We start from the raw sequence: 17,891 nt of genomic DNA on the forward strand, positions 1-17,891 counted from the left end.
AAACTTTTATTTTGCTGGAACTTTTGAATCTATTATTCCCTGTATTTGTTCATGAAGTTGATTTTTAGCTGTTTCATCGAAATTAATAGACCGAATATATTCATTAATTGCATTCTTATAATCATCTGATTTCTCAAATTTTCTTTTATCTGATTCCTTAACTAAATCATAAGTTAAACCTCGTTGCTGATATAATGGTTTCTTAATTAAATCTTTGAATGCTTGAGATAAAGCACCTGATGCAATTCTTGCTACTATAATTGGTTGGAATTGCTGTTTAAGTTCATCTTTAACATTTGCGAAAACTGGATCGAATAAAGCAACTTTAAAGAATTTCTTAGCTGAAATTTCGGGTCTAATGTTTGCATATTGACCATCAAACTGGTTAGAATATCGCGGTAATCCATCCGGTCCCTCTTCAATAGCATTTAATTCTTCATTGAAATAAGAATATGGATTATGACGGTATGAATTAATTGGACCATTTTCACCTTCTCCAATGTATTGTTTAACAGCTTTTCCATTTTCATCAAATTGCATAGGATAATGTTCATTATATGCTTTACGTTTAGGATAATCAGATACAGTTAATTTATAACCATTTATGACTTTAATATTACCTTGACCATCAGTAACGAAAACTTCATTTATACCATCAGGTTTTCCATTTGGACCCGTAATGTCTGCTTCGTGTGCTTCCCAATTTGGACCATGACGTTTGGCATATGCTTGAGCTTCTGGCAATGTTAAAACATTTCTCATTTGTTTAACATCTTTTTGAAGACCAGCAACAATATGAACTAATTCTTTCATTCCATCGGGAACTTTCATAGTTCTATTATATGCACCCCTTTTGTTTGTCCCTTGTTTTAATGGAACCTGTAAAAGATTTGCTATTTCTGTCATGTTTAATTATAAATAAAAAATAAAAATTAATTATAAAAAGTTAATCAAATTTAACACCTCCTTTATTTAAATCAACTATTATTTTTCCATGTTCACCTAATTGCTGATATTGTGTGTAAAGTTCATTAATGCTCATTGGTAAATTCACTTGATAAAGCATAACGTTCAACTGTTGACGACTAAACCCACTGAAAATGAAAAGGGTTGATAGATTTGATTTAATGTTTGTGCTTAATGCTTTGAAATATTGAACAGCCATAAAGAATGAACACTGAATGTGTCGACATTGAGTTAATAACTGATTAAAATATGATTTCTCATTTGTTATTAGTTTTGATTTCACTGCATCATCTAGAAAAATGAGTGAATGTAAAAATTCTTTATCAAAATTTGAAATGGAAAGTGTTTCAAATAATTCATCCCGTTGTTTATCAATAATTTTATCCTCTAATCCTTGCTTCTTGATTGTATTATATAATTCTTTATACATTAAAAAGTTTTTTAAATAATCTTCTGCTTCTTCTTGTGATAAATAAATAATTGGAATTTTGATTAAATGCTTTAAAGATTCAAATGTATCATCTGAAGGTGAACCTGAACGGTTGATATAAATTAACACATGTGAATAGGGGGAAGTGTTAGCAATAATGATAATTTGTTTTAATATCGTTAATGTTTTACCTCTATTTTGTTTACCAATTGCTGCAGTGATTGAATTTAAATAACATTCAGAATATGGAATTTTCATTAATTTTTCCTTAGATAGAGCATTTCTATTATCACTCAATGCTTCATTAATCATCTCATCTACGTATGTATTATATACTCCCGTTAATTCTTCATAAGGGGTGGATGAATTTAAATCCATTTAATCAAAAATAAATTTATAATTTTAAACATTTCTATTCATCAATATTTCATCATATGAACTTCTATACTGCGGTGGTGTACCTGTTGGATGATATTTCAAACCTTCATCTGGTGTCCATGTCCAATATGTAGTCCTAGTAAACCAAACCTGAGGAGGATTTGTCACCTTTGAACAGTAAGTGTCATTTTCACCCTGAATGATTGGATAAGCTTTCACTTGTACTGTAACTTGTGAGTTGAAAGTTTCTAATCCATCAAAGAATATACCCGCTCCATTACGTTGAACTGGAATAGTGCATAAGAATGAAGTTTGGTCTTTCCATGGTCTAGCTGATGGTGTGCCATCATCTGCATTCAGTGGTCTAGTTAATGAGTCCTCATATTCTTCCGTGCATTCATTCACTCCATCTAAATCAGAAGCTTGAAGCATACGTGTAAAGAATATGTCACCCACTGTGGTCATCGCTTGATCGGGGAAGTTTCTGGAATCTATAGTGACCTGAAGACCTCGAAGCATTGGATTTTCTAAAACCGTTCTTTGCATTGCATTCTTCGGAAATGTTAACACAACATCTGTTACATTATGAAGGGCGTATGAGAAATCCGAGCTAATACCTTCAGGAGTGATGCATCCTCCATTTAGTGAACGAACGTCAATATGTTGAGCTGGAATCATGAATGGATCTTCCTTACTGAATAAACGTGGTATTGCTTTAACTGATTCTTCAATTAAACCGTATCCTGGTGTAATACATTTTCCTCTAAAACTTCCATCTTTGTGCATGAAATAATAACGTATCAACTGTTGCGTTAGCAGATGTAGCGGCTAAGCTTGTAATTAATTTGGCAGGAAGTCCGATTTGTTGGAATTTGCGATCATATTTATAAACATGATTCATAATCTTTTCATAATTTTCATCAGTTATCTTTTCATAAACGTAATTTTTGTAAATCAGCAACTCTTAAACGGGTCAACCTGACAAAATACTAAAGTATCCTGAAAACATAATATTTAAGAATGAATCACCAAATGATTTAGGATAATCATCGAACGCCTGAAATGCTAACAAATCATTTACAGGAATAATCATATCAAAAGTGACATCAACTTCTTCATTTGCTTTCTTAAAAACTTCTGAAGGGTCAATATATTTACCACATACTGAGTTATCATATTTTTGAACATTATTATATAACGAATGAACAAACTTTTTAACTTTCCTTTCTGATTTTGGTTTATATGTTGCAAATGCGAAAGATTCACGGGCGCAATCCATTGAAGATAACCGGCATCACCTCTTTCAGTTTCTACTTCTAATTGTTTAAAGCTTTGATTTGATGATTTGTAACCAACGAATAAACGCATGCATTTAAAAGCGGCATCACATGTGAAAGCTTTATTTGAAACTAGAGTTGCTTTAACTTTGCGTTTAATATATGTGTCACCTAATTGGTTCACATCATGAGCCGGATTTGTAATTCTTAAATGAGTTTGTTTATCATCAAAATATGGAGCATCAGAGTCATAGCATGAACTTTCAAGTTCTCTATAATATCTTCTACCGTCATTCTTTGCGAATATTTCATTTATCTTTTCGAATGAATGAAACACATTTCCATTAATCGGTTTAGTGTTTGGCACAAATAGTTAGTCGTCATTTATTAATAAAAAAAAATCAAAATTAAAAGATGAAAATGAATTTTTAATTTTAATGAAATAATCAACTATGGCTGCAGGTATATTTAAGAAACTGTGGGATAAAGTAAAAAGAGGAGCGAGTAAAGTTTGGGAAACATTGAAGAAGGGAGCAAATTGGATATTTAAGAATAAAGAAGCAATTAGTGACGTTGCTGAATCAATAACACCAAAAGCTGCCCCAATAGAGAAATTTTAAATAAAGGAGAAAAAGTTTATCAAAGACTACAACCGATACTAAGATAAAAATAATATTTATTTATTTTTCCACTATCTACCTCCTATTTTATTAAGTATTCCTTCAGCAATTCCACCAATTGCGTTACCCGCTTGTGCTCCCATCGCCGGATTACCTGCTTTAGTACCTAATACTCCACCTATGATAGTTCCTGCCGTTTTCGCTACTGGTGCCAAAAAGTTTGCAACAGGTTTAATAACCTTTTTATAAACCCAACCCGCAGCTTTCTTAATTCCATCCCATAATTTTTTAAAGAATCCTGCCGCCATTTCTGATTTAATATTAAATAAAAAATATATTTCATCACTTATATTCTAATTTTTTATTTAATGATAAATGAAACCGATTTTAAGAATAAATGAAACAAAGGAGGATGAAATAAATGAAAGTGGAAATGTCCAACAAAAAATAAACGTTGTTAAACCAATTACTGAAATAAAAATTTTTTCATCTGTTGAAGAATTTAATGACTATTATGCTAATAATAAAAAATTATTTGAAGAATTGACAACATGTAAATTGAATAAAATGTTTAAAGTTGATGGATTCAAAATTTCAAAAATAAAAGGGGTGGTTAGTTTGAAATCTATTCCCCAATCAAGAATCACCTCATTAATGAAAATAGATGATTTAACAAAAAGAATAGAAGAGATTGAAGAAAGAATGAATCAAATAATTGATTTCATAAATTCAAATAATCATTAGTTTCTAATTATTTTTCTCGTTTATGAGGTCTTTGATTATGACTCCATTGATTCCATTCATGATTTAAACAATGTTTAATTAATCGCGGAATATCTGATATCATCTATATATAGCTTCTTTTATAAGTGATGAAATAAATTATTTATTTAATGTTAATTTTAAATGATTTATAAATAAATATATTTTTTATTTCATATGTTAAAAATGATACAATATCACTCGATATTGTATGAATTCTTACGTTTACAAAAAAAGTCACTAAACCCATCATATATACTACTGTTATTTTCAATTTACATATTATTACTTTCGGAATGATACCATAAGCGACTAATAACTCCAATAATGTATAGCCTGAGTTTCAAGCCCCTTTATTTTTAACAAATTTATTCAACAATGGATGTCAAAGTTAACTGTCAACAATACCCTAGGTGTTTTGAGGGTTTGCTTAATATGCTCATAGATTCAATAACAAAAGCTGTTTCATTAATAACAATAAAGAAAATTTAATTTGAGAAAATTATTAGTTTTGGAGTTAAAAATATGAAAAAAATCAATCATTAACTGTTTACATTTTCATTATTTTCTGGCTGTTGATCAGAATCAGATAAATTATTTTCATTTTGAACTATGTCGATAAGAATTACTGGTTCTTCCTGTTCCTGGTCATTTAACCACGGCAAAGGATCTAATTGACTTGACGGGAATGAAATTCTTGAAAACATATCTTCGATATTTCTATTTTCGAGGTCATTCATCAAATCTTCGCTTAATTTATCTGTTCTAGCAGCAATCAATCCTTCCAAGCTCAGAATTGCTATCGCTTTCTTAGAAAGTTTTTCGAAATCAGGATTTTCTGATTTTGCCTGTTCCCAAAGCTCGTCAGCGACTGGAACAAGAGTCATTGCATTGAACTGGACCATTATATTATGAATATATTCATATAATCTCTTACAATCTTTCTTTTGAAATAATCCAAGACGAATATCATGTCTACAGATGTCCAAAAGCTCCAATTTGAATTCCGATGTAGCTCTATTGGTTATTATCGCATACTGCATGCCTTCGTAAAACTTTTTTTCTAAATAAGTAATATTCATTAAAATTTCCATACTTTTTGAGAATTTGTTAACTGATTTTTGGTAATTTCCCTCTGACATTGTTTGCCGACCTGATTCAAGATGTTTTTCGACGTATTCGTAGCCATTTTTACGAATTGCCCTTGAAAACTTGGCAAAAATATTGGGAACCATATATATTGACCTGATACTGTAGATGGGATGATGCGCGGCTTGATATTCGTTATGTAAAACGATGTTAAATGGAGAATCTTCCATAAAAGCGTATTCAACCATGATTTTTGATGTACAAATGTGGCATTGACAATTATGTCTTACATCTAGTTCGCCACCGCATGTAATATAGACAATAACTTCTCTTGCTAGCTGTGAAAAAGTTTTAATAAATTTTCTAAGCTGAGATCTCCAATTTTTAGCACCATTGCAGTACTCAAGGTAAACTCTTGCTAATGAGGGAAAAGCTCCCCACTCAGGATCATCAAAATCGTAAATTAAATTATTATTTGAATCTCTTGCTTCAAGAAGTGCTTTTAGATGAGTTGTATTTCTTTCAACGAAGACTGGTTGTCGAGATCTTTCTCTTCCGATGACTTTTATGTAGTTTGCGAGGATATAAAATGTAGTTCTAACTTTTGGTTTGAAATTAATGCGGAGAAGTAGTTCTGACATATAAGTTGCTATCTCTAGTTGATCAGTTTCCATAAGAAGATCAGTAAAATGCGATAGCACACGTATATAAGGAGCTAATAAAGGTTCATCTGAAAAAACATTGGGAAGCTTTGTAAATTTTTCGGAAATATATTTACCATATAGTGAAAGGAGTTCTCTAAGTAGATTTTGACCTGTCTGTGGATCGATTTTGTAGTCATTATCATCCATAATCATAATTAAACCGAGATAGGCATCAAAACAATACGGATCTATCTTTATTGCTTTGTACATTTCACTTTTAGCAACAAATTTCTTCGTGTAGTCCTTTACAAAGTACTCAAAACCAACTAAAGCAGTTCTACGAGCTTCATATACATCAGGCATTGTTTCCCCTAGTTTTGCTTTAAGATTTTCCAATTCTGATTCGATGTTTTCCGGAAGATCTATTTCATTTTCTAAATTCTTTCCTTTTTTCATTCTATTTTATATCACATGTCTGCAATTGACCAATAACTTTTTTTATTGCCTAATGATCGAATCATTTCATAATAGATCAATGGTGTATTCCTTATAACAAGGCTAATGTTGATTTGTTATTAAAACGCTATCAGCCAAAGAATGTTATGGAAATTAATTTAATTTTTTATGTTTTAGGACTGAACTTATCCGAAATTTAAATTACATATGTGTAAGCTAAGTTAGAACATAACTTCTGTCTTGTCAATATGACATCTTCAACAACAACTATGAAGAATAAATAATGATCTGCTGTAATGCCACAGAATTCATATATGTCAAGTTCGATGCATTATCGCATGTATACTATTTTGGTTCATTTGAATTTATCAAAATTGAACTTTATCTAATTGATATTTGCTTTCGAAAATGGAGTTTCCGTATATACCAAGCCATAAAATAAAATATTTTATATAAAATTATGAAAATTGAGGTTTCAAAAAATAAAAAAGTGAGAAATTTTATACCGTTGATAAATTTTCATGAGCAAATCCTATACAAATTTACCTACCCTTCCAAGATCAGGTGCTTCATCAAGGGCATCAGTTACATCTCGTCCTGCAACAAAACTTGTGGTAGGTCCAAGTTACGAAAAAAGACTAATTGAGCAGCTTTTACGTGAAAAAGAAGAATATACAAGGATTGCGAATCACTTAATAGAACAAACGTCATCAATTTTGGATTCTAATGATTCTTTGCAGAGTGAATTAGAAGCGACTTCACAAAGATATCAACAATTACAAGATATGATAGAACAATATAAGAAACAGAGAGATTATAATGTCAAGAAAAAGGAAAATGCGATGTATAAATTAAAAAGATATAATGAAAAATACTTAGAAAGTCTAAATGGACAATATCAAGAAAATATTCACAATAAAATTGCACAAAAAAGAGCTGAAATTGCTGATCTAAACGATAAATACCAAAAATATGAAGTTGAATATCAAAAAGAGCAAGATACAGTAAAATTAATCATTGATTACAACATGGCCTCAAAAGATTTAATACAAATGAATAAAGAACTTACAGAAGAAGCTCTTAGACTCATGGGCTTGTTTGAAGGAAGAAAAAATAATTTGCCACAAGGATATTTAGAAATTATAACTTTATTACAAAGAAGAATGATGATGGCACAAAACGGTAATGATATTTTAGCAAATGAAATAGGTTATAGTGATTCTTCAATGCAAGATGATAGATTTATGCAATTAAGTTTACAATTACAAACTTTAAACCCATATTTTGATGATTTGACGAACATTTTAAATAATCCATCAAGAATTGCTTCATCCAGATCATCCGTTGTGGCTTCAAGCTATTTTATGTCGGAACATGAATCAGAACCTCAAGTTCCAAAGTCACCGAGGACGAAAGCGTTAAGCGAAAATACAATTGCAAGGAAAAATAATATTAATGCTCCAAAATGCCGTTCTTCAAATCCAAGATCTACATTAAGAAGAGCGAAAGAATCGGCAAAAGGCAAAAATAACTCGGAATTTAAGTCAGAACCCGGTGTCTCTGATTATGAACTTGGAGATTCAGCTTCAATGGTCGATGAATGGGATAATGATCAAAATTCTTCCAAAAAACGAAGAAAATCTTCAACAGCACAAGATGAAATGGATAGTTTAACTGCCAGTATCATAAAAGGTAGCAAAGCTCCAACTCCTATGATGTTTGACTCTTCATCTGAAACTTATTCCAAAAGTAAACGAAAATCTTCACAAAAAGCAGATGATCCAGAAACCAAACAGATGGTTCCCGCATATATTGATGCAAATGGCAACGTAATTTACGAAACAGATACAAATTACCAGTCAGAACGCGAACCAGTTGTAAGGATGCAACAAAATGATCATAATGGACATCCAATGTTCACAAAAAATGGAGATCCAATATTTGATGACAATCAATTACCAAATCAAATGAAAGATGATAAGAATGGACCACTATTTAATATCCATGATGAACCTATATATGATATTTCGCAGTATTTGGTTCAGAAATATGATGAAAAAGGAAAACCAGTTTTAGAAGAACCATCAGTTTCAAACATCAAAAGAGACAAAAACGGAAATAAACTCAAAGACAAAAATGGAGATTTTGTTTATGAAAAACCTTCATTCAAAACACAACAAATTGATCAACATGGAAAACCATTATTTGATGAAAACAACAAACCAATATTTGAAGAGAATGAAGATAATGAAGATAATCAGTTTAAAGATCACAATGGATATCCAATTTATGATTTATCGAAGAAATGTATTTTTTATGGAAATTCACCTCCGAAACAGAAGAAAGATTTAGAAGGTCATCCAATTTACAAGAACGATAAAGTTGTTTATTGTGAAGATAATTATTTGATTCCAATTATTACAGAAGACAACGAAATTTTATACAACAAATTTGGTCAACCAATTCTTATTTCACCAGAAATTGTTGACATCAACACATGTGATCATCAATCAATTGATCATTTATTAAATGAAATGTTCAAAAAGAATGGAACTCCAATTTTACATGATTCTGAATTACCAACCCAACTTTGCGACAAACATGGTCATCTTTTCTTCACAAGCGATGGTTCCATCATCTTCAATCCAACCGAATATCTCATTCCAAAACATAAAAATAACAAATCTAATGAAGAAAATGGAAATCATAATCAGAGTAATCCTGTTAGAAATGGTAGTGATAAAAGTAATACTAATAATGATAATAGTAATGATTTAGTTTATGATAATGAAGGAAAACTAGTTCTTGTTTCTCCTCCAATGATTGATACAGAAAATATTGACAACAAAGATATTTTAGTTCAGAAACTTGATAAGAACGGCAAATTAGTTTTTGATGATAAAGGAAAACCAGTATTATGTTTGTTATCAGAAAATCAACCTAAGACAGATCTTCAAGGTCGAATTGTTTATGATAAATCAGGAAATCCGATTTTTGAAGATAAATCAAATGAAAATAAAGAAAAATTAAATGATCAAGATAAAAAGAAAGATGATGTTGATGAAGATGAGCCACAATTTGTTCAGAAAGTTGATTCAAAAGGAAATTTGCTGTTTGATGCAAAAGGAAAACCAATTTTAGAAGAAATTAAAACAGAAAAATCCAAGAAAAAGAGAAGGAAACATAAACAAAAATCAAAACAAATGAGAGATCACAATGGAAATCCTATGTTTGATTTAGAAGGAAATCCAATTGATTCCAAAGAAAATGAGCCAAAACAAAAATTAGATGATGAAGGAAATCCTATTTTTGATAAAGAAGGAAACAAAGTTTATGATGAAAATGAGTATTTGATTCCAACATTCGACGAAAACGGAAAAATAATTTTGGATGAAGATGGAAATCCTATTTTGCAAAAGCCACCAATTTATCAAGATAACGATGAATATTCCGAAGATGATGAACCGAAGAAGAAACATAGAAGAAGGAAACTAAAATCTCCTAAGAAAGAAGAAGATGAAGAAATTCGAGTGAAACCACCAGAAAAATCCAATAAAAATTCATATAAAAGAAGAAGAAAAACTAAAGCTGAACCAAAGAAATACAAATACGCGATAATTAGATTCAGAAATGGATTCAAGAAGAGAAACAGAGTTCATTTAACAGGAGAACAGAAAGCATTGTTAAGAGCAGCTCCTGAATCAATGCCAAATATTAAATTGATTCCAAAAATCAAAAATGAGGATGAAGAAAAAGATGAATTATTGAGAACTCATCCAGAATTCAAAGAAGTTTTCAATGAAGAAGAAATGTTGAATGAAGATGAAAAATTAATGATGTCACCACCACTTTCTCCAGCACAGATCAGTTTGAATTCCAGTTTAGAGGATCTTTCCACTCCTGTTTTCATTTCTCCTTCATCTCCTTCTCCACAAGATTTCAGGAAACACATCATCAAAAGAGCTCTTTCAAGGAGATTAAAGAGAACTAGATTACTTTGTATGATTACTGATTCCGAAGTTGTCAATAAGAGATTGGAAGAAGACATAAGAGACTTCCAAGCACAAATTAAATTGCTTGAATTCGAAGCGAAATTGAATTCAGAAAAACTGAGATTTGATGATTCTTTGACAAGTCTAACACTTAATAATGTTGACAACAAAGCTCCAACAAAAAGTGTTGGAACTGATCCGATTTTATCTCAAAGAGAAATTGACCAAAAGAAAGAGAAAATTCATCGGCAAAAACATGAATTGGCTCCAGAAAAATTCAGCAACAATGAGAAGAGAAGACAATTGCTTGAAATGCAGACAAACGCAAAGAGTACGAAATTGTTTGAGATGCAACAAAAGAATAATGGTTTGGAAGAAACAATTTTAACAATGAAAGCTGAAATAGAAAAAGTTAAAATGAGAAGAGATCCTTCTTATGTTTCCAGCGAAACAGCTGCGCGTGTTGATGTAGAAGACCAACTTAGAGCGAAAAGAAGAGAATCTTTGTTACTTGAAAAGAAGATTCAAGATTCAGAACCAATGTTGAAATCTCTTGCAATTAAAGTTAATGATTTGAGATTTATTTTGGATAACAAGAACAAAGAACTTGCTGAAGGACAGAACAGAAAGAAACCTGATGTTCCTAAACTATGGAAACAACTCGAGCAGAATAAGAAACAAAATAGTATCGAGCAAGACAAATTGAAACAGATTTCACAAGAAATAGAAAACATTGATAAATTGATTGAAGATAAAAAGGATTCGATTGATGAAGAAGAAATACAGAACATTACAGAAGAAATCGAACAATATAAACAACAGATTTGGAGCTCTAAATCAGCATTTGGAAAGAGAATGAAGATTGATATGAGTTTGAGAAAAGTTCCTCTTTCTTTACCACAAGAAATGAAAGATATCGAGTTCAGAATTCAAAGCTGTGAAAGAGAGAAATCTCTTGTTGAGAAGGAAAAGTTGAAGATCAAAGGTGATATCGAAAAACTAAAGAGAGCTCTACCCCCACAATTCAAGAGCTTTTTTGCAAATATATAATAATTTAATAATATATTTTTATTGTTTGTATGTAAATTAAAACGATATATTTTTCAAAAATACTGATGTTGCTTCATTTATTTTAAGACTCATACTTCACATTATTGTTTTATATGTACAGAATGAATAGAGCTTGTGAAGGAAAAGTAACTTAAGTTTACAATAACACAAAATGTTGATAATGTGTTATCAAGAGAAAAATATTGGTAATAAAAAGACTAAGGTGAAATTTTTAATCAATAGATTAAAAAAAAAGATTAACTTTAATTAGAATCTTCGTGGGCTATTGCCTATACTATTAAATCAATTAATTCATATGTTAAACTATTTGCATATGTTCAACAGCAGCATCTGATTGGTTTTCTTTCTTCTTTTTGAGAATTATAAATACAACTGCAGTAATTACTATTATTACTACAATGACACCGATTACAGATCCCGCAATGATACCTTTTTTATTATTGCTGTAATTAATGTTGTCATATTTAATAATTAGAGATCTAAAATCTTCACTACTCTTAAATGTTATTTCATTGCCATTTATTTCATATGTAACTGCATTAGATTTATAATACAATTTTGGATGTCCTTCAACTTTAACGCGATACTCTTTATTCTTTTCAGATGCAACAAATGCAACATAACAATATCCATTCTTTTTACAAAAGCTGCCCCATTCGTCAGTATAATTTCCGCCATCAACTTGGCCATTTGCATTTGCCATAAAAGTAGTATCATTATGCATTTCCTCATAAATTGGTTTCCAGACATCAAAATATGCCGTCATTTGCTTACGAATTGTTTCATTATACCAAATTGTTTGACTTTTATCATAATGATCAACAGATGGAACACATCCAACAGCAGCACAATAACAAAATGCTGATTCTACATATTGATTACCATAAGATAAATCTAATATAGTCATTGGTCTTGAACCTAAACTAAATCTATGATTCCATAACCCATCTCTGCTATGAGTGAATTCATTTTTATTGAAGTACCTTTCAGAACCTGTTAAAGCAATATGCTGAACAACATTTGGAGGTGTTGTGCCGGCATTTATCCAAAAACCATTAGGTGCATATTGTTTAAATGACTTTAATAGATCTAAAGCTCCATTATACAAACGATAAAATTCTGCATTGTTATTTTTATCATCCAATATTTTATATGGATATATATCCAATGGCATTTCTTTATCTGTATAACTTGCATCATATCTTCCAAATACATCAAATGCAATTCCTGTGAACTTATATTTGTCCATCAACTTTTTCATTTCCTCTTGATATTGTTTCTTCTTTTCGGTTGAAATTAAGAAGAAACATGAAGAACCAGTAGTTCCATTATCATAGCAACGTAACTTTCCATCGATATCTCTTATGCCATATTCCAATGCCATTTTACATGTTTCATTTGGACACTTTCTTAGATTCTCTTCAATATTTTCGTCATTTTTAACCCATTGATTATTTATCATACTTGGCGAGTAATATCTAAATGCTTTAATTCTTGGAGGTGGTTCTTTTTCAAGCATATAATAACCCCAAAATGCATTAACTAGACATGATTTAAGTAATTCATCTTGTTTATACATGAGTTCATAATCCCAAGTAAACCAGTAACTAATTCCAATGCCATGTTTATCATAAATATCACTAAAAGCAAGGTGCCATTTTTCTAAAGCATCTCGATAACTTTTAGTTTCTACTTCCATTATAATACAAGAAACTTTAAATTTGGTTAATGGATGAATTGATAATTCCATGAAAGTATAGTTCTTGTATGTACGAGCATGCCAAGGTATAAAGTTATCATCATTGTAAATATCATAGCCAACAATTAAAGAGCTATTAGCAATAATTGGAGTTAACGTCAAATCAGTCTTTGATCGGGAAATAGGACTATTATATGACCAATAAAGCTTTGGTCTTTGATGAGCATTATTAATGTAAAGTGGAGAGAGATAAAATTGTTCTGTTGGTTCAATTTCTACAGTATATCTGTATATTTTATCTTTAATTTTTTCTTTTGTTGGAGATCCGTATTTCTGAATTTCAAAATCTTTCGCAATGAATTTGATAGTTGGTAGCTTAAAAACTGCTTCAGCATCTCCTGAGAAGAAGTAAACAACAACGTTAAGATCGTTTAATAATTGTCCGATTGGTCCTGATATTGTTTGGCTTGCGTTTGGATGAGCCCAGTTGATCTTTTGGCCATTCTTAAAAATATCAACATAGCACTTTTGATTGATATTCGTTGTAAGTGTGTTGCACGTTAACTCTCTACGATCAAAAACAAGATCTGGCAAGTTTGATATTTTTGTTTTAATATATGCAGCATTACTTGCATTGGTACCTTTTGGGCATGCTATGGTACCTTCTTCTTTATTGACTGTGCAAATTCGTTTAGTAATCATATCGAAAGAAATTGGTAGTGTATAGTAATAATCAGGCTTAAGTATTTTACGAATGAATACATCTTTTGCATTTACAGAAGAAGAAAATGCAATAAGAAACTGTAACATAACGTTGAAGTTTTTCTGGAAAAAAAATCGGACTTTACTTATCGTCGCATTTTCAATTTTTCTATTGATCGGATTCATATTAATGCAAACATGATTCAATAATGAAATACTGTTTCTTATTATATTCAAAAAGCATATTTGAAAATGCCGTTCATTAATTCCAAAGAAAATTATAAAATAAAAAAATTAACCTTCGAATTGATTAATCTGGATGAAATGGCTAAATATGAATGCAAATTTAATAATTCCAATAGATATTATTGATAATGGTGATCACCATTTAAATTAATTATTTTTTATTTGCATCGCTATAAACGATTAACGCAGAAAGCACTGAAATCCAAGAGATTTTTAGTGTATATGCATGATAATAATGGCAACTTCAGTGTTTTTTCATAGGCGAATACCAAACTAATAAAAAGCAAATGTTCATTCAAGCATAAAACGCTGATTATGAATGAACATAAAGTTAGCATTTTGTGAACAGGGAACTATTGTTTAAACAAATCCTATTTTACGAGAATTTCTTAACATAGTCTCATTATTCCTTCGCAGGTTAGGAAATGTCAAAAAAATTGAGAGGATGACAGGTTAAAGAAAGTACATTTTTATGGATTTTCAGATTAAAATTTAAGGCATATTTTGATTTCCATCACTTTGATAGAGCTAATTATTATCTGGTGATTGCTCTTGTTGCGGAAATTGTTGTCCTGATTGCTGTGAATAATGATTATAATATGGAGAATTAGGTGATACTCCTTGTTGTGGAGGAGACTGGTAAAAAACATTCGGAGCAGACAGATCAGGCAGTTGTTGATTGTTTAGCTGTAGAGGTTCGTAGAGCTGTCCAGGTTGTTCCTGGTTTGAATTAAAATCTTGAGACTGATTTGTTTGTAGTTGCCTCTGACCTAGAAATTGTTCATATTTTTCTTGCTCTTCCCTATATCTTTTTTGAACGCATTGTCTCCTTCTTTCCTTCTTTGCTTTGGCAGCATCATTAGGAGTCATTGTTGCATATTCTGCTTTTCGTTTTTCACTTTCCTCTAAAAATTTATCCATATTATCTTCGAAGTATCTCTCCTTTTCGTTGGCTGTTCCGCATGAAGCGCATGAAGCACACAATAATATTAGAGGGAACAAAAGATATGAAATCAACAAATATGCAATGTAACACATAAAGAAAAATATTCCACCGATAATCTCACGACAATATTCGTATTCTGTGCATCCTGGGCAAAACTCATTGCATCTCAGACAACGACAATGATTCTCCACATCATTGGAAATTCTGCAGCAGCATACTTCTTTACAGCAATTTTCATCATCCTGACATTTGCAAGTGCAGCCACAACAATAATCACAATGAACATACACATCATCACAAACTGCTTTTTCATGTGGGCAAAAGTCGCATTTTAAGTCACAGCAACCACAGCATTCACAGATCCAACAACTAAAAATATATTGTGCTAATGGATATGAACATTCTTTTTCCTGATCATTTTGAATATAATAATAATCGTATGCAGCATTGAATAATCCAGGGAATCTCAAATAGAAACAGTAAAATAGACATCCACAACGTATTGCTCTATCTGGATGCTTTGAAATCTAAATACAAAAAATAATAAATGCAAGGATTCCAGAAATATCATAAATTGAGATGATGATGTCATCATTTTAAGGGCACATCTCTTGATGTTGATGTATTTTTGTTCTGATAATGTTTTCATGATATTTCGAGTAATTTTTGTTTTTGTCATAACAATAGATTTGATGGTATTATCTGTTGTATTCGATGGTGTGAACTTGATAAAACCTGCTGTTTGATTAAGCATAACAGTCGAATATTTAATTGTTGTGCTAAATTTGATTTCTGTGCTATCTACATCATACACTTCTATTGTGTAATTGTACATGGAGGCAAAATTAATTGATAAAATGTTATTTTGGAAGTCGAAATAAATGCAAAAAGAATTGTCTTTGATGCTTAATTTGTGTGACATATTATCTAAATCATAAATTTTAGACTCGTTGGAACATGTTTTTGGTTCAGATATTGCCAGGTACACTAGGAAAAACATATAAATAATGATAGTCTTTTTAATCCAAAAAGTGTGAAAAAGATGGTAAATTTTCGATTTTACAAATTTGTTCTGGGAGCTTTACATTGCATAAAACAAGCAAATGTGTCATTCAAAATCAAAATCAAAAAAAAATTGAAAATTTATATCGGATGAAGAAATGCAGCTTCATATATGATTATATTGAATAATGCAATATATCTTGATATGTCACTCAAAACAACTTTTTATTGCTAGGTTGATCAAATAATTTATACAAAAATTCTTATTGGAAAGGTTTTAATTAGCTTTATTTCAATAAAAATATGTGTATAATCATGCCTATGGGTTATGTAAGCTTAATAGTTAATTTGAGGATTCACAATCGGTATCTCAAGATTATTCAGACCAATTTTTGTAAGATTTGAATGTGTTTGTATATGTTGATGTGATGCTAATATTATAAGGTTAAAAGTGTTTATACTTTTATAAAATAACTTGAAAATCTAGAAAAATTTTAAAGTTATTTTTGAAACATACGGACTCACGCAACTGATTATACTTTGACCCTTAATTTGATCATTCAAATTGTCATTTCGAAACTCTGAAATAAAAGTGAAATAATTTACTCATATATTACTCGTTTGATGACTAATAATGACCGTATTATATTAAAGTTATTTAATAATATTGTCTAAAAGAATGAACTGTACTTAGTAATAGCAAAAATATATTTTTATTTAAATAAGAAATCGTTAAAAGAATTCCGCGAAGATTGAATCAATATTAAAGTCAAGTATGTTTGATATAGGATCTTGTGGAGATTATTCTTTATCAGATTCTTTTGGTTTAAAATAATTATAATAAAAATCAAGCGTTACATTATGCCTAATTAGAAAATTGTACCTAGCTCTCACGCTAACGTCTGATCTTCCGCTTAAATATTTCGCGATTCTTGCCCATTGCGGTCCAAACTCATTATATTTTTGGAATATATAATGTGGTCTTCTTTATCAGTATAAGGTTTTCTATTGATATTTGGTGCCAAGAATTTTTCCCATCGATCTTTGCACTGTCTAGGATTTCTATTTTTCATCTGTTTTGAAATCATATACCAATTCGCAGGTCCATGTTTTTCAACTAATCTCTTCAGCTTTTTATCTTCATCTTCTGAAAAATAGGACTTTGTGGTGGATAGCATTACAGGAAACGAACAAAAAATAAATTAAATTAAAGCTAGAATTTATTATCAAAAAATTCAAAGAGTTCGAGGTTACAACCGTTGGATTTCTCAAATTATTGAATAATCATTAGATTATACTTATTATATTAATGTATCATGTATTTCACATTTTCTTGATTATTAAGAGTTAAATTCTCCGATCATTTTCATAGGAAAAATTGAGGGGTTAAAATTTCTAATTGTCACCGACCAAATATAAATAATTATTCAAATAAAATGTTAATATTAGCATATTATAAAGCTAATTTCATTTTCTAATTTCATGAATTAATTCAATTAATGATGGTTCGATTACGGGCGTAAATTCAAAAAATAATCAACTGAATAAGAATTTAAACAGAAGCATCATGTAAATAAATGACAATTTTTATAATTATAAAAAGTATTGTTT

At 30.3% G+C, this 17,891-nt stretch overlaps 6 protein-coding genes and 1 pseudogene across 7 annotated transcripts, besides 1 other annotated feature; 1 reads left to right on the forward strand and 6 right to left on the reverse strand.

Annotated features, from left to right (window-relative positions):
* Nucleotides 1-1,648: part of a mobile genetic element that runs on past the window's edge.
* Nucleotides 7-906, reverse strand: TVAGG3_0199050 (uncharacterized protein; the record flags this gene model as incomplete). The annotated part of the gene is made up of 1 exon (XM_051226268.1): nucleotides 7-906. The coding sequence occupies one exon, from the start codon at nucleotides 904-906 to the stop codon at nucleotides 7-9; it is 900 nt and encodes a 299-aa protein (XP_051111254.1).
* Nucleotides 1,649-1,910: 262 nt separating the features above from the next.
* Nucleotides 1,911-3,435, reverse strand: TVAGG3_0199060 (annotated as a pseudogene). Its single transcript has one exon. A coding segment is annotated over exon 1 (1,525 nt).
* Nucleotides 3,436-3,742: 307 nt separating this feature from the next.
* Nucleotides 3,743-3,979, reverse strand: TVAGG3_0199070 (N-acetylmuramoyl-l-alanine amidase family; the record flags this gene model as incomplete). Its single annotated transcript, XM_051226269.1, has 1 exon — nucleotides 3,743-3,979. The coding sequence occupies one exon, from the start codon at nucleotides 3,977-3,979 to the stop codon at nucleotides 3,743-3,745; it is 237 nt and encodes a 78-aa protein (XP_051111255.1).
* Nucleotides 3,980-4,789: 810 nt separating this feature from the next.
* On the reverse strand, nucleotides 4,790-6,622 carry TVAGG3_0199080 (uncharacterized protein; the record flags this gene model as incomplete). Its single annotated transcript, XM_001319488.2, has 1 exon — nucleotides 4,976-6,622. One exon carries the CDS (start codon nucleotides 6,620-6,622, stop codon nucleotides 4,976-4,978), a length of 1,647 nt encoding a protein of 548 aa, XP_001319523.1.
* Nucleotides 6,623-7,129: 507 nt separating this feature from the next.
* TVAGG3_0199090 (uncharacterized protein) lies at nucleotides 7,130-11,832 on the forward strand (the record flags this gene model as incomplete). The annotated part of the gene is made up of 1 exon (XM_001319489.1): nucleotides 7,144-11,664. One exon carries the CDS (start codon nucleotides 7,144-7,146, stop codon nucleotides 11,662-11,664), a length of 4,521 nt encoding a protein of 1,506 aa, XP_001319524.1.
* Nucleotides 11,833-11,983: 151 nt separating this feature from the next.
* Nucleotides 11,984-14,194, reverse strand: TVAGG3_0199100 (spectrin binding; the record flags this gene model as incomplete). Its single annotated transcript, XM_001319490.1, has 1 exon — nucleotides 11,984-14,194. The coding sequence occupies one exon, from the start codon at nucleotides 14,192-14,194 to the stop codon at nucleotides 11,984-11,986; it is 2,211 nt and encodes a 736-aa protein (XP_001319525.1).
* Nucleotides 14,195-14,860: 666 nt separating this feature from the next.
* Nucleotides 14,861-15,370, reverse strand: TVAGG3_0199110 (uncharacterized protein; the record flags this gene model as incomplete). Its single annotated transcript, XM_001319491.1, has 1 exon — nucleotides 14,861-15,370. One exon carries the CDS (start codon nucleotides 15,368-15,370, stop codon nucleotides 14,861-14,863), a length of 510 nt encoding a protein of 169 aa, XP_001319526.1.
* Between the last annotated feature and the right edge of the window lie 2,521 nt (nucleotides 15,371-17,891).

The sequence above is a fragment of the Trichomonas vaginalis genome, chromosome IV (assembly GCF_026262505.1).
Source record: "Trichomonas vaginalis G3 chromosome IV, whole genome shotgun sequence".
NCBI classification, from domain to species: domain Eukaryota; phylum Parabasalia; order Trichomonadida; family Trichomonadidae; genus Trichomonas; species Trichomonas vaginalis.